Source organism: Dendropsophus ebraccatus, chromosome 1, assembly GCF_027789765.1.
Source record: "Dendropsophus ebraccatus isolate aDenEbr1 chromosome 1, aDenEbr1.pat, whole genome shotgun sequence".
Classification (NCBI taxonomy): Eukaryota; Metazoa; Chordata; class Amphibia; order Anura; family Hylidae; genus Dendropsophus; species Dendropsophus ebraccatus.
Window position 1 is genome coordinate 80,010,527 of NC_091454.1, and position 14,895 is coordinate 80,025,421.

Below are 14,895 nucleotides of genomic sequence, written 5' to 3' on the forward strand. Positions count from 1 at the left end.
TAATATGTTTGTTTGTTTATTTTTTAAGTCTGACCTCCTTCTGCCCACTAGTTGCGTAGAATACGTCCTAGGTGAAAAGCATGAGCCCTAGTTGTTGGTTATCTGGCTGTAGCAGACTTCCAAGGTTACTCGGTCATCTTTCACTGCCCAGTAGGATACGTAGACCTATCTCGGTAGCTTTGTCCTCTCGTATCAGGAGTCTGCCCTGCACATTTTTGAGAGGGTCCTGGCGAGGGCTAGGGTGATCCTAGGTGGCTTCTCTCCCTACGTGGACTTAACACTGTATGGCTGGGTTCACACTACGTATATTTCAGTCAGTATTGTGGTCCTCATATTGCAACCAAAACCAGGGGTGGATTGAAAACACAGAAAGGCTCTGTTCACACAATGTTGAAATTGAGTGGATGGCCGCCATTTAATGGCAAATATTTGCTGTTATTTTAAAACAACGGCTGTTATATTAAAATAATGGCAGTTATTTACTGTTATATGGCGGCCATCCACACAATTTCAACATTGTGTGAACAGATCCTTTTTGTGTTTTTAATCCACTCCTGGTTTTGGTTGCAAAATGAGGACCACAATACTGACTGAAATATACGTAGTGTGAACCCAGCCTATAACTGTAGTGGCTCTTAGCATAAGGAAAGTCTCTCTGGGAGCTAGCTTCTCACACATCCGTTCACACTGAGAACCTACTCTGAACTGCTCTGTCGCTGGTCCCTGTAGGGGTCTTGACCAGAGCTAGGCCCTGGCTTAGATTCAGTAGAAACTGTTCGGTGAGTGTCCTCTGTCACTGGAAACTGACTAGGGACTGAACTCACTCCCTCCACCAAGTAACTCCTCCTATAGGGGCTATATCTAAACCCTCCTGTGAGTGGTGGGGGTGAGTGTGGGTAAGAGAGAAAGGAGATAGGATAGGACAGAAGGAAAGAGCAGCTGCAACTGGTCAGCATATAACACATGACACAAAATAATTAACCCTTTACTCCTCAGCTGTGTACACAGAATATCAAATGGTAGAGACATCTAGTGGGGAAAACAGAGCACTTCATCTCCCACTTTAACCTGAGTGAACGACTTACTGGGGAGCATACACAACATACACAACAGACGTGGTGGGACACCACAGCTACTACTGTACAAAATTGCCTAGTAACCTGCACCATGACTTTCCTCCACACCTCTTTACCACGTGACTACAATATTAATTTCACTGTAATAGTTAATAGTCATCACATGCATTGTGTGCTTGCTTCACAATAAGGCACTAACAAAGCTTATGCAGCTACACTTAGTTTAGAATTTTAGTAGTCGTTCGGGCCTCTCTAACAGCTGTAAAATAACACCTCCTAGCATGCCCTACCAGCCTCTGAATGGACAGCCACAGGTCAATCATTATGAGTAGGAATTTCATTATGTCATTTTGATTTATAGAAACCTCTATACTTTTCAGTTTATGTGAGATATCTTTTATATATCATGCAGTAAATCTTCTGTTCTATATTTTATTATCTGCCCTAAAGGTCACATAAGACACACACTAAAGCATGCTATAAAAATATCAGCCTTTATATTCCAAATGATGATATATCTTTGAAACATATGTATTTTAGACCACCATCATTCACTTACTCACCCTTCTCTTACTGTCATAAGCCACAAATCAATTGAACACAGAACTTACTACATCATTGGAAATGTCAATACTAATTTTAATAGATAGCTATTCAGTTTTAGCTGGTAAAGGTGCCCATACACACTAGATGTAAGTTGGTCAAAATTGCTGACTATTGGCCAACAATTGTGCATGGGGTGTCCCGTCTTTCCCTCGATGGCAGATGTGGGAGTAAAGATGCATTAGGTTTGTTGCACTTCCACATGCCTTTACTTTACTCTAGTGGGAGATAGATGGCTGTCCCCGAAGGTCCTCAGAGGCTTATTGCCCTCTCCTCATTAGCAACACACACAAGCTCAGCCAAGCATGCATGTGTAAGGGAAGGTAAGGAACAGCTGTGAGCTGACAACTGTAATATGTGCATGGACAGCTTTATGAGTGAATAAGAGTGATTTGTGCACATTACCAACCACTAATGTCATGATACACTAAGTGTGGGTACATAAATTGCACTTCAGTAGCCTCCTACCTTGGGCCTTAAAGGAGAAGTCCAGTGAAATTTTTTATTTAAAGTATTGTATTGCCCCCCAAAGTTATACAAATACCAATATAGACTTATTATGGGAAATGCACATAAAGTGCTTTTTTCCATGCACTTACTATTGCATCAAGGCTTCACAGACTCCCAGAGCTGTGCAGGCTGTGGCTGCTGAGGAGGATGATGGCAGATGGATGCTCAGTGTCCCTCCAGTGCCCTGTGTCCCTCAGTGTCCCCCTGCCATCATCCTCTCCAGCAGATACAGCCCGCACAGCTCTGGGAGTTAGGTCGTGACATCACCATGTTATCCAGGAAGTAAAGCCTTGATGCAGTAGTAAGTGCAGGGAAAAAGCACTTTATGTGCATTTCCTGTAATAAGTGTGGATTGGTAATTTGTATAACTTTTTTTTGGGGTGGGGGTAGGCAATACAATACTTAAATAAAAATTTTCGCCGGACTTTTCCTTTAAGGTTTAATCAGATTCAATCAGATATACAGGACAGATTGTATTGCTTGATACAAAAAAATTTACTCTCCAGTACTAACAATATATCCTGTACTTAAGTTTGACACCGACTCTAGAAATAACCTACTATTAAACTAACCATCAGAACATTGTGTGGCAGAAATTTCCATAGTTTACTGCTTTCTGCTCTTACAGCAAAAAAATCCCTGACTACTGGTAAAACTTTCTAGATGTAGATCAGTGTTCCTCAACCTTTTGAAGCCAAGTACCCCTTTGTGATGAAATGTTCCAGGCAAGTACCCCTGAGGATGAGATTGGTTAAAAATATTGACTAAAGGGCCTATTACACGGGTCGTATAGAGGAGCAAACGAGCGCTCTCAGCGCTCGTTTGCTCCTCGTTCCCCGCTTGCTGCCGCCGCTATTCAGCGCGGCTGCAGCGAGCGGGTGAGTGCGGGAGGGGGCGGCAGGGAGCTGCGGGTGGGCTGCCTGGCTGATCGCTGATCGTCCGGGCAGCCCATAGGATATAGCAGCATCTGCTGCCGACGCTCCTATTCAACGGAACGACGGCAGCAGATCGCTGCTATATCAGTCGCTTGTTTTTCAACATGTTGAAAAACAACCGACTGCAATGATCAGCCGACATGAACGATGTCGGCTGATCGTTGCACTCTATTCCACGGGACGATTGTCGTCCGTAGCGGCCGATATCGGCCGAATACGGACGATAATCGTTCCGTGGAATAGGGCCTTAAATAAGGACAATCCCACTGCCGCCATAGTCAATGACACAGGAGACAAGTGTGGTTTGTCACTACTGCTCAGTCCATACACTATAGAGTGCTCAAGCCAAGACGTAGATACAGATGGTATTTAGCACGACAATGATGGTGCTCAGCTAAAATAGTAGCAGTCCAAACAATGTATCCAAACAATGTATCGCTTTATTGTAGAAACAACATGAAATTCATGACGGAAACAAGTATAGATGAGGGAGGACAAACAAAACACTCATACCGGCAATGGCTGTCTTGTGCGCTTGACACCATGGGCTCTGTGTATAAAGTCTCTTTAAGCATCTGATTACATATCAGATCCCCCATTACAATGTAACTCACAGGCCCCAGTAATAATGCTCAAGTAGTGCCCCCTGTAGCCTGAAACATTACCACCTGTAGCCATTAATAATGTCACAATAATAACGCCCCCTGTAGCCAGATACATTGTCCCTTTGTAACCAGATATGCCCCCTGTAGATACAGGAAATGCTTTTTGTAGCCAGATATGCCCTTTGGACAGAAATGCCCTATGCAGCCATATATGCCCAGTGTAGCAAGATACAATACCCTCTGTAGCCAGGTATGCCCCTTAAAGCCAGGCATGTCCCCTGCAGCTACAAATGTCCATTATAGACAAGTATGTCCCCCCAGCAGCAATATATACCATTGCCAGGTATGCCCCCCCTGCAGGGGGAAGGACATCAGACATGTGGGAGCCCAGGATCTTTAGACACTAAGCGGCGTGGCTACGCCGGTAGTGCTGTGAGTGTTGCAAAGCAATGATTTGGGGTCAGAAGATGCAGGGACATAAGGTAAATAAGAACCCTTGACAACAGCCATTTTATTTTTTTCACAATCCGTCAGACTTCTCCTTTAATCTGACCCTGTAAAAAAATAAAATAAAATAAAGGCGAAAAAATGGCATTGCCAAAAATACCAAATGCCAGAATATAGTTTTATTGGTCACATTACATAAAAAAAAAACTATTTACCCCAACATGGTACAGCTAAAATGACAGATCACAGCCCAAAAAGCAAGCACTCATTTGCTTACATTTTACTGTTTGTTCACACTGCGTATGAATCCGTCCGTAGATCGTACGCCGCCGTACATGTGCGGCTGAAACTACGGGCGTGGGAAAAATAGACATGCGGCCAGATGCGTACGAACCGCGAACATATGCCCGTAGTACAGTTATGCTTCCTAGCTTGTTTTGAAGCGATCTAAAGCAGGTCATTTACTTGGAAATCTTCGCCCAGCCCTGTAAACCACACAAAACCTTTTGGATCGAAAAATCAAGTTCAATTTGGCTGAAATAAGTACTTCGTACGGGACCACATGGAAATCCACGGCCGTGAGTTTCAGCATTTCCGTCCTCAAACAATGGTCTTGTTAATTTTTCACGGGGCCGTATACGATCCGGCCGTAAGCTCATACGTAGTGTGCACTGTGCGGGCATATATCGTATACTTTCAAGCGAACGTATCAACCTCAAAACTGCGTATATTCGCGGTTCGCACTACGGACGGATTCATACGCGGTGTGAACATAGCCTAAAGGTAACCAGTCACATTATGCATGCTATCTGATGTGCCAACACCATGTTGTACATACAGAAGGAGGAGCAGAAAAAGATTGTTGAAAGGTTCCGTTTAAGTTCTCTTCAACATCCTCCTCAAGTATATCTCTTATATTCCAATTTACACTACATTATAGTGGTCACACGTCATCTCCTGAATGTGATAACATTCCCTGCTTGCAACAAAATTGATAAAAGATTCAGCCCATTCTAAGTTATAATCTCTGCTCGAGTAAAGCCTTATCTCCACACCTACTTAAAAATGAGGATATAATATATTGAAACCTTGTAACCCACATATAAAATATTTCTTTCTACTCTATGAGAGGAATTAATAAAAACTGTAACAAAAATAAAACTGTCTTGTTTTGCCCATAGAAACCAATGAGCGTTCACATTTCATTTTAACCAAGCTAATTAAGAAATGAAATCTGAGCTGGGATTGGTTGCTGTTGGCAACGTTTATACAGTTATTAAAAGGTAAAAAAAATAATTTTTCACTACTATTTTGTAGGCAACTGTTCTATTTCTCTCTAACCAAAGTGAAAAAATGATGCTCTTGTTTATAATCTTTATTTAACAAAGGAATTTTAAAACAAATATTACAAAACATACAAACATACGATAGCAATAACATTTACAAAAAGATTGTCATATACTCAAAAATATTGCATCCAAATATTCAAAGAGCTCAACTCCGATCATTCGGCATATGATCATCCAAAAAACAGCATTAAGTAGTTATCAATAGAGATTGAGCAAATAAAAAAAAAAAAAAGGAAAATGGAAAACAAAAAGAAAGAAAGGAAAAAGAAAGAAATAAAAAAGAGCAAAAATAAAGGGAAAAGGGGGAAGAAAAAGGATTAAGCAGAGAAATACAGGTCTCATGACATCATTGCATTATAGTATTAAAAATTGTTCAATCCAGAAACTTATTCCACGGCTCCCATGTAAAAAAAAAAACATCCCTCAGATGCCAGTACCTCTATAGTTCTCATAGAATTCACTTCCTGCACCCATTCCAGAAATAAAGAGGGATTATGATATTTCCATTTTCAAGGAATGACTGCTCTCAAAGCTGCCAACAAAAGTCTTAAAATACCTTGTTTATTGTGTATGGTTTTGTATTGTGATGTGTTGCAATTAATATTTTAGAATTTATTTTTTGTTAAATGCCACAAGTCAATTTAATGGAATTTTTATTTTTTACAGCACCAGGAAAAGTTGTGAATCTGACTGTGGAGGCCCTTAATTCATCAGCAGTGAATCTTACATGGTTTTTACCTCGGCAGCCCCATGGAAAGATTACCCATTTCAAGATAAGCGTTAAGCATGCAAGGACTGGTGCCATAGTAAAAGATACCACAGTGAAAGTAGAAGACATTTTGAATGGACCATTGCCAGAATGCACTGTAAGTTCTACTCCCTGGGTAAACACAACATTCTAAGGGGGCATTAACAGGTTCTGTGAATATGGTCCGTGCACTAAAGATGTGCTATGGACCAGATTAATGGACCTCCCGGCATCATGTATCATTATGATGCTAAGAGCTCCGATTCTGATTAAATCTTCACGGTAGTATTTGGATTTGGCTAGGGACACGTGGCAGGGATGCCCTATCTCACCCTTGCCCTTGAGATTGAGCCTTTGTCTTTTCACATTTGACAACATTGCCATTACCAAGGTATTATTAATGGCATGGGAGGATAGGGTAGGCCTGTACGCCGACGATCTTATATTTAGGTGTTATTATTAACAAGGATTATAGACTCGATCTTCAGTTTAATGTTACTCCTCTTCTAGCATATGTCTGGGATCGCTGCCGCTCACGGTTCTTGGTTGTACAGTATATATCTAATAAAAAATTATTATACTACTAAAGTGTCTGTACGTCCTGGAATGCTCTTCTTTACCTGCAATCATTTACCACAATCATTTTTAAGACTTCCCCATGCTATGCTACTTCCCTTCATATGGGACCAAAACAGGTCCAAGCTGAGTCTATTAACCTTGCAGAAGCCCAAGGCTTAGGATGGCATGTCACTGCCAGTTTTTTATTTATATTACCTGGCGGGACAGCTCTGCTATACTAAAGTGTAGGCAAAAGCTGGTATACTGGCCAGTTGGGGCCAGTCTTAGATGGAAAACCTAATTGTAGATGGTTGCCTTTACATAGACTAGCAGTTGCGTATGTTCTGGTCTAGAGTTACACACATGCGACGTATTATTGGGTGCAAAGCGTAAATTGCGCAGTTGCGTACATCTCGAGATAAACTTTTGCATGTTTGAATATGTCCGAAAATGATCGTTATAACCATTCTGATCATCAAACAAATTGTCTGTGATCGGCAAATGCGAACAATCACCGTCATGTTCATACGAACATTTACAAACTATTTGACTATTTAAGACTCAAGGTGCCATAGGAATAATTTCTACCGTGTACACCCATCTAATGAGTACCCAGAATGTCAGCATCCTTGTCCCGACTTTTGGCATATGATGTGGGATTGTCCAAGTAGTGCCTACTGGGGGGAAGTGGTGGCTCTGGTAGAAAGGGTCCTTGGTTGACCTGTTGTATTAGAATCCAAGGGATGTATGCTGGGCATATTTGATGAAACATAGGTTACGCATCATGAACGAATATTTGTACAAGAAGTACTTTTCCTAGCCCATAAACTATAGCTTTATGGTGGAAGGATTCCAGAACGCCCACTGTACAAGAATGGAAAGCACTGGTAAATACAGCAATATCTTATGAAAATCTAGTGTTTAAGGGGTTGTCCAGCGAAAATCTTTTTCTTTCGAATCAACTGGTGTCAGAAAGTTATAAAGATTTGTAATTTATTTCTAGTAAAAAAAAATCTCAAGTTTTCCCATACTTAGCTACTAAATGTTATGCAGGAAATGTTGTTTTATTTCCAGTCTGACACAGTGCTCTCTGCTGCCACCTCTGGTCAAGACAGGAACCGTCCAGAGCAGGACAGTTCCTGTCTCAGCCAGAGATGCCAGCAGAGAGCACTGTGTCAGACTGAAAATAACACAACATTTCCGGCATGACATACAGCAGTAAATTACAAATCTATATAACTTTCTGACACCAGTTGATTTGAAAGAAAAACATTTTCGCTTGATAACACCTTTAAGCATCGGATTTGTCCCTATAAATTTAATAAGGTTTGGCGTTTATGGTGTCAGACTCCTGACAGTATACAGTAAATCGGTACATCAACCTATGTGATTCTCTATTTACCTCCCACAGTTAAAAGTAAACTTTCTTGATACGCAAACATGGTATGATATAAACATGGTTACAATTTGTGGATCTAGCAGTATGTTAAGTCATACTCTACTCTTTTACTTTTCTTTTGTTACTTGGTTTATTGTATGTAATGGTTTCTTGAAGGAATATTTATACCTATCCAGATTGACAAGTTTGACTTAAAGCCAAGATTGACTTTATTTTTTTTTTTGTTTCTCGTTTTGCTGTATGAACATTGTAAACATTTCTTATAGACTTAAAACAAGTTTAAAATTTTTTTTTATTAAGATTTAAACAAAGCTAACAACAATTTAGGGAAATCTACTCGTCCCCAAAATTTTATAAACCCGAATAATATATTGTAAAGTAGATTTGCAAAGTAGCTTTCTTTACCAAGGAAAAGGGCTGGCTCTCTAGTGCCACCTATTGGAGATAGCTTCACTGTAAGTCAATGCTTATCTCTAAAAGATACTTGGAATATGACTAAGTATGTTTTGGGATTCTTGCCCGCTTTCAGGTCTTAGGGTATAGGGAATAAAAATGGGTTCTTACTTTTGGAGGAGATGATGGTTTGGCTGACAATTAGTCATGAGCAAATTTCGAGTGTACTTGGGTTCATCTGAACTCCTCAGCATTTGATTAGTGGTGGCTGAAGAGGTCCAATGCAATGCTACAGAGTCCTGGAAAACATGGATACAGCCTATGGCCTTTGGCTGTATCTATGTTTTCCATGAAGCCTTTGGGCTGCATCCAACTTCTTCAGCGACTGGTATTCTAATGCAGAGCGTTTGGGTTTGAACAAACCCGAACATACTCGGTTTGCTCATCTCTACTGACAATTGTTTCAGTTGTTTCTATTGTTTCATTTGACAAAATGTTTGAAGTTCTTTTAAATGTTAAATGTTGATTGTTGACTTAGAGGGAAGCTACCAATAGGTGGCACTAGACATCAAGCGCTTGTCATTTTGGAAAAGAACGGAAAGTTCAGTGCCTTTATTATGGGAACATAAGGGAAAACATAAAAATACTATGATGGCTGATTGTAATCTATAATTTTATTTAATGAAGATTTAATTTCTGACATTTTTATTAATAGTATTTGTTAAGCTCAGTTATTTGGAACAGTTATTATTGTGAATGTTGAATAATTGTATAGTATATGTATACTTTTATTATTATTATTATTATTATTATTATTATTAATTATTTCTTTTTTCTTCAAAGGAAAAAAGTGAATCATTTTTATGGAGCACATCTAGCCCGTCATCAACTCGTGGACAATCTACGACTACAACTTCACTTACGTTACAGACCATAACTTCTCGGACATTTAATGCCATCTGGAATGAACCAATTACGTATATAGTAGGTCAGCTTAGACCATACACAACCTATTTATTTGAGGTTTCAGCTGTTACCAATGAACCAGGTTACATTGACAGTACAATTGTGAGAACACCAGAATCAGGTGAGTAAAAATGTAATTGTAGAAAAATGAAGGGGTGCACAATTTTTAGCATGTGGAAGTTTTGCTGAGGTGGGGTTATCCACTTAAAAAATAGATTAATACTTTAGGTCCTTATACAATCAAAAGTCAACCTGACCTGCTGACCCTCTAATGTGTATTAGGACCTACTGACTCTTACAAAAGAGATATGTTCACACACTGTAAAATAAAATTACAGTTGTAATTTTTAGGTACTTTTGAATGTAATAATATGCTCCATTGACATCAATAGGAAATTGGCTGTCACTTCACACACCATAGAATGCCATGCGTGATTGATTACAACCATGCAAATAATAATTTATTATTTATAAACTGATTTTGCAAAATACAGCTGTTTCTTTTTCCAACCTATCTAACCCTTTGGGGACCAAGCCCAAAATGACCCAGTGGGCCGAACTAATTTTCATTTTTGCGTTTTTTTGTTTTTTCCTCCTCCCCTTCTAAGAGCTGTAGCACTTTCATTTTTCTATCTATAGGGCCATGTAAGGGCTTGTTTTTTTAACCCTTTCACTTCAGCAATCTGTATATATACGTTCCTGACTTCAGGGGGCTTTATGATGAGAGCGGAATCGCTGCAGAGATAGCGATCCCGCTCTCATGTGTGCCCAGCACCGGAGGTAATGAGAGTCAGCTGCGATCCCGCAGCCGACCCTCATTAACCCCTTAGCGACCGCCAATACGGTGGTCATTTATGGGCCGGCGCCTCCGGTGCTTTTCATCTCCCCCCACCGTGAATCCACGGTGGGGGGAGATGGAATAAGTAAAATCAGACCCCATATCAGCCCCCCTAGTGCCCCAGTAACTAACCCCCCCTCCCCGCGGTGGCCATCAGATCCAAGATGGCCGCCGCCATCACTGTGAACAGAGTATATCTGTTCACAGTGATCTCGTAGTAAAAATGAATGAAAGCCCCATGCTGCATGGGGCAGTGATCCGGGACCCCCTGGTGGGGTCCCGGTACAAGCGATCAGCGGTATATACTATATACTGCTGATCTTTTGTGCCATGTGCCGCCGGCACTTTTTATCCCCTGTCACCATAAATGATTGGTGACAGGGGATAAAAAGTGGAGTGTCCGTCCCCCCCAAGTCGACCCCTCAGTCACCCCCCTGTCCCCCAGTCACCCTTCCTTCCCCATATACTCACCTGATCCTGGGAGGTCCTTCCTCCTCAGCGTCCAGGCTGGTTATGAAGTGTGCATGCGCTCCATAACCAGCCAACTCTGAAAATTTTAAGTGACAGAGACCAATTTGGTCTCTGTCCCTGAACTATGATTACTGTGATAGAAAATATCACAGTAATCATAGTAATATAATGAAAATGAATGTGTAAAAGTGCAAAAAGTAACAAACATACAAAAAAATAAAAACACACTTTTTATTATAGTAATAATTGCAGTTTACTCCCAAATTACCCCTAATCCCCCCAGATTACCCGTAACCACCGCAGGTTGCCCGTAACCGTCTCAGGTTGTCCGTAATCACGACAGATTGCACGTATCCCCCCAGATTACACGTAACCACTGGACGTTGCCCGTAACCACCGGACGTTGCCCGTAACCACCGGACGTTGCCCGTAACCACCGCACGTTGACCGTAACCACCGCACGTTGACCATAACCACCGCACGTTGCCTCTAACCACCGCACGTTGCCAGTGACCCCCTCCAGATTGTCCGTAATCCCCCCTAGATTGCCTGTAACCATCCTAAATTACATGTACCCACCCCAGATTACCTATAAGCACTACAGTTTATCTGTAACAATCCTAGATTGTCTGTAACCCCCCCAGGTTGCCCGTAACCACCGCAGGTTGCGCATAACCACCCTAGCTTGCCCGTAATCATGCCAGATTACATGCCTCTGACCACCGCACGTTTCCTCTGACCACCGCACGTCGCCTCTGACCACCGCACGTCACCTCTGACCACCGCAACTTGCCACTGACCACCGCACCTTGCCACTGACCACTGCACGTTGCCACTGACAACCGCACCTTGCCTCTAACCACCCCATCCTACCCCAAGATGAATTCTTTGAGGGGTGTACTTTCCAAAATGGGGTGCCTTAAGTTTTTTTTTTCTGTCTGCTGACACTACAGGGGCTCTGCAAATGCACCTGGCGCTCGGAAACTTCTTCAGCAAAATCTGCAATGGAAAAGCTAATTGGCGCTCCCTTCCTTCTGAGCCCTGCTGTGTGCCCATACAGTGGTTTATGCCCACATATGGGGTACCGTTGTACTCAAGAGAACCTGTGTTACACATTTTGGGGTGCTTTTTCTCTCATGTTCCTTTTGAAAATGAGAAACTTTAATCTAAACATATATATTATTGGAAAATTTTAATTTTTCATTTTTTTACGGCCTAATGGTGAACACTTTCCTCCAGCCCCTGTAGGGTTAAAATGCTCATTATACCCCTAGATTAATTCTTTAAGGTGTGTAGTTTCCAAAATAGGGTCACTTATGGGGGTTTCCAGTATACAAACCTCCTAAATCAACTTAAAAAAAGAACTGGTCCCTAAAAAAATCAGTTTTGGAAACTTTCACGAAAATGTGGTAATTTGCTAATAAATTTCTAAGCCCCATAACACCCTAAAAAAGTGAAATATGTTTATGAAATGAAGCCAGAATAAAGAGGACATAATGGTAATGTGACTAAGTAACTAATTTATGTCCTATGACTTCCTTTTTTTAGAAGTAGAGAATTTCAAAATTCATAAAATGCAATTTTTTTTTATTTTTCCTGATATTTTGATGTTTTTCACAAAAAACACACAAAGTAGTGACCAAATTTTGCCACTAATATAAAGTGCCATATGTGACGAAAAAACAATCTCAGAATCGCTAGCATACGTTAAAGCATCACTGAGCTATAAGCGCATAAAGTGAGACAGGTCAGATTTTGAAAAATGAGCCTGGTCATTAAGGTGCAAATAGGCTTGGTCTTGAAGGGGTTAAGGAACAGGTGTACTTTGTAATGGCGCCTTTCATTCTACTCTAACATTTATGATGGAACCCCTAAAAGTATTATTTATGAAACTATAAATTGGTGAAATCATAAAAAAGAATGCAGTATTTTTTTTTTTATGAAATCCTTTTTTATTTGCAATTATTTATTAATAAAATATAATGCTTATTCCGATTTTAGTTTTTCACCTACAGGGCTGTGTAATTTTTTGCTCCATGATCTCTAGTTTTAAATAATACCATCTTTGTGTAGCTTGGACGTTTTGATCACTTGATATTAGTTTCCTTTATATATAATGTAACAAAAAATCAGCAATTTTGGCACTTTTTTCCTCTTTAAAATTATGCCGTTTGCCATTCGCGATGTTGTTTGTTACATTTTAATAGATCGGACAATTACGCACGCTACAGTATATAAGATGTTTATTTATTTATTCATTTTATTTTTATGTTTTATTCATTTAATGGGAAAGGGGGGTTATTTTAACTTTTATTGGGGAAGGGGCTTTTGGGTATTATTAAAAACATTGTTACGTTTTTTTTTGTTTTTTTTACACATTTTAAGTCAATAGACATATCAATAGATTGCATACACTGGTCATTGCTATGGCATAGCATTGATCAGTGTAATAGGCGCTCTGCTCATTGAGCCTGTCTGTAGCAGACTCAATCAGCAGAGCGCCGATCGGACCGCACAGAGGAAGGTAAGAGATCTCTGGCAGTCTGTGAAAGAGATGGGGGTTCCTGATCAGTAAGTGACAGGAGATAAACACCCAGGACGTACAGTTACGTCCAGGGTCGTCTGGTGACAGGCGGCCAGGGCATAACTGTATGTCCAGGGTCGTCTAAGGGTTAACCCATTGTTTTATTTTCACCTGAAATTATGACCATGATATATTTTTTTTTATCTATGTGTGAACATAGCCATAATGTGTTGGGCCCATCAAAATTTTTAAATGCCCAAACCACTGACCCCCTTTTTTGCAAATTTAGGATATGTTCACGCAATGTTTTTTCAGCTCCGTTAAAAATGACGGTCGTTATTTTGAGTCTAAAATAACGGATGTAATTTAGCAGCCTGGCTTCCCCTTAGTGCAATGACTGGTGTTTGCACATTATTTTAGTTTGGGATTACTAATTGAACTTTGGGTGTGCCTTAATTGAAAAGCCCATTGAATTTAATAGTTAAGACAAGAAAGAACGGTGGAAAAAGGAAATCTGTGTGTGATGTACTAATATGAAAAACGTCCGCTGTTTGCAAAAGACGTCTGAAAATAATGATCATGTTCATTATTTTGACGTCCGCTGCAAAAACGTCCGTTATTCAATACACTGTGTGCATTGCACATCCGTCTTTCCATTGACTTCAATGCATTGCTATTGCAGTCAGTTAAATCGCGGCAAAAACGGCCATTATTTTAATTATGAAAATGTCCGCTTTTTCTCAATTTTTGACGTTGTGTGATCATAGCCTTAAAGAGGTTAACCAGCACTACAAAAACATGACCACTTTTCCCCCTCTCTTGTCTCCAGTTCAGGTGTGGTTTGTAATTAAAGTGTCACTGTCGTATTTTTTTTTTTTTTGGCAGAAATCAATAGTCCAGGCAATTTTAAGAAACTTTGTAATTGGGTTTATTAGCCAAATATGTGATTATCTGCATTTAAAAAGCCTTTTCCCAGGTCCCCCCTCCCTCTTCTTTTCCATCCACTGCAAAAAATTAGGAAATTGTGACTTGTTGCATCAGACGTACCCAGTCTGTTCTAGGGAGAGGAGAGGGGGGGGAGGAGGAAGGAGGGAGTTAGCCGACAGCAGAAAGCAGATAACAAAAGATTAGAGGCACAGAGCTGGGTGACAGCCGTAATCAGAGCTCAGAGAGGTCAGTGCTGTCAGAGGATAAAGGGTGAGGTATTTGTAGATTAAATCTTTGTTGTCCTGTTTTGGTGTTTTATTGAGCTCTCTCCATAGGAGAACAATGAAGACAGGGGGAGAGCTTCAAATTGCTTTTTCATGATAAAAATTAATTTTTACGACAGTGACACTTTAAGCTCCATTTACTTTAATGGAACTGAGTTTGAAACCCCACCCAATCTGGAGACAAGAGGGGAAAAGTAGCCATGTTTTTGTAGCGCTGAATAACCCCTTTAAATTCATAGGGGGCAATGTATCAATGGAGACT

The 14,895-nt window shown here is 40.5% G+C and overlaps 1 protein-coding gene across 3 annotated transcripts in view; it reads left to right on the forward strand.

The window, feature by feature from the left end:
• Positions 1–14,895, forward strand: part of PTPRQ (protein tyrosine phosphatase receptor type Q) — a 284,668-nt gene that overhangs the window by 78,893 nt on the left and 190,880 nt on the right. For all 3 annotated transcript variants that reach the window (XM_069973994.1, XM_069973980.1, XM_069973987.1), the window contains 2 exons: positions 6,192–6,391; positions 9,467–9,710. In XM_069973994.1, the coding sequence (XP_069830095.1) occupies positions 6,192–6,391; positions 9,467–9,710 (444 nt within the window). The remainder of the gene's footprint in view (positions 1–6,191; positions 6,392–9,466; positions 9,711–14,895) is intronic.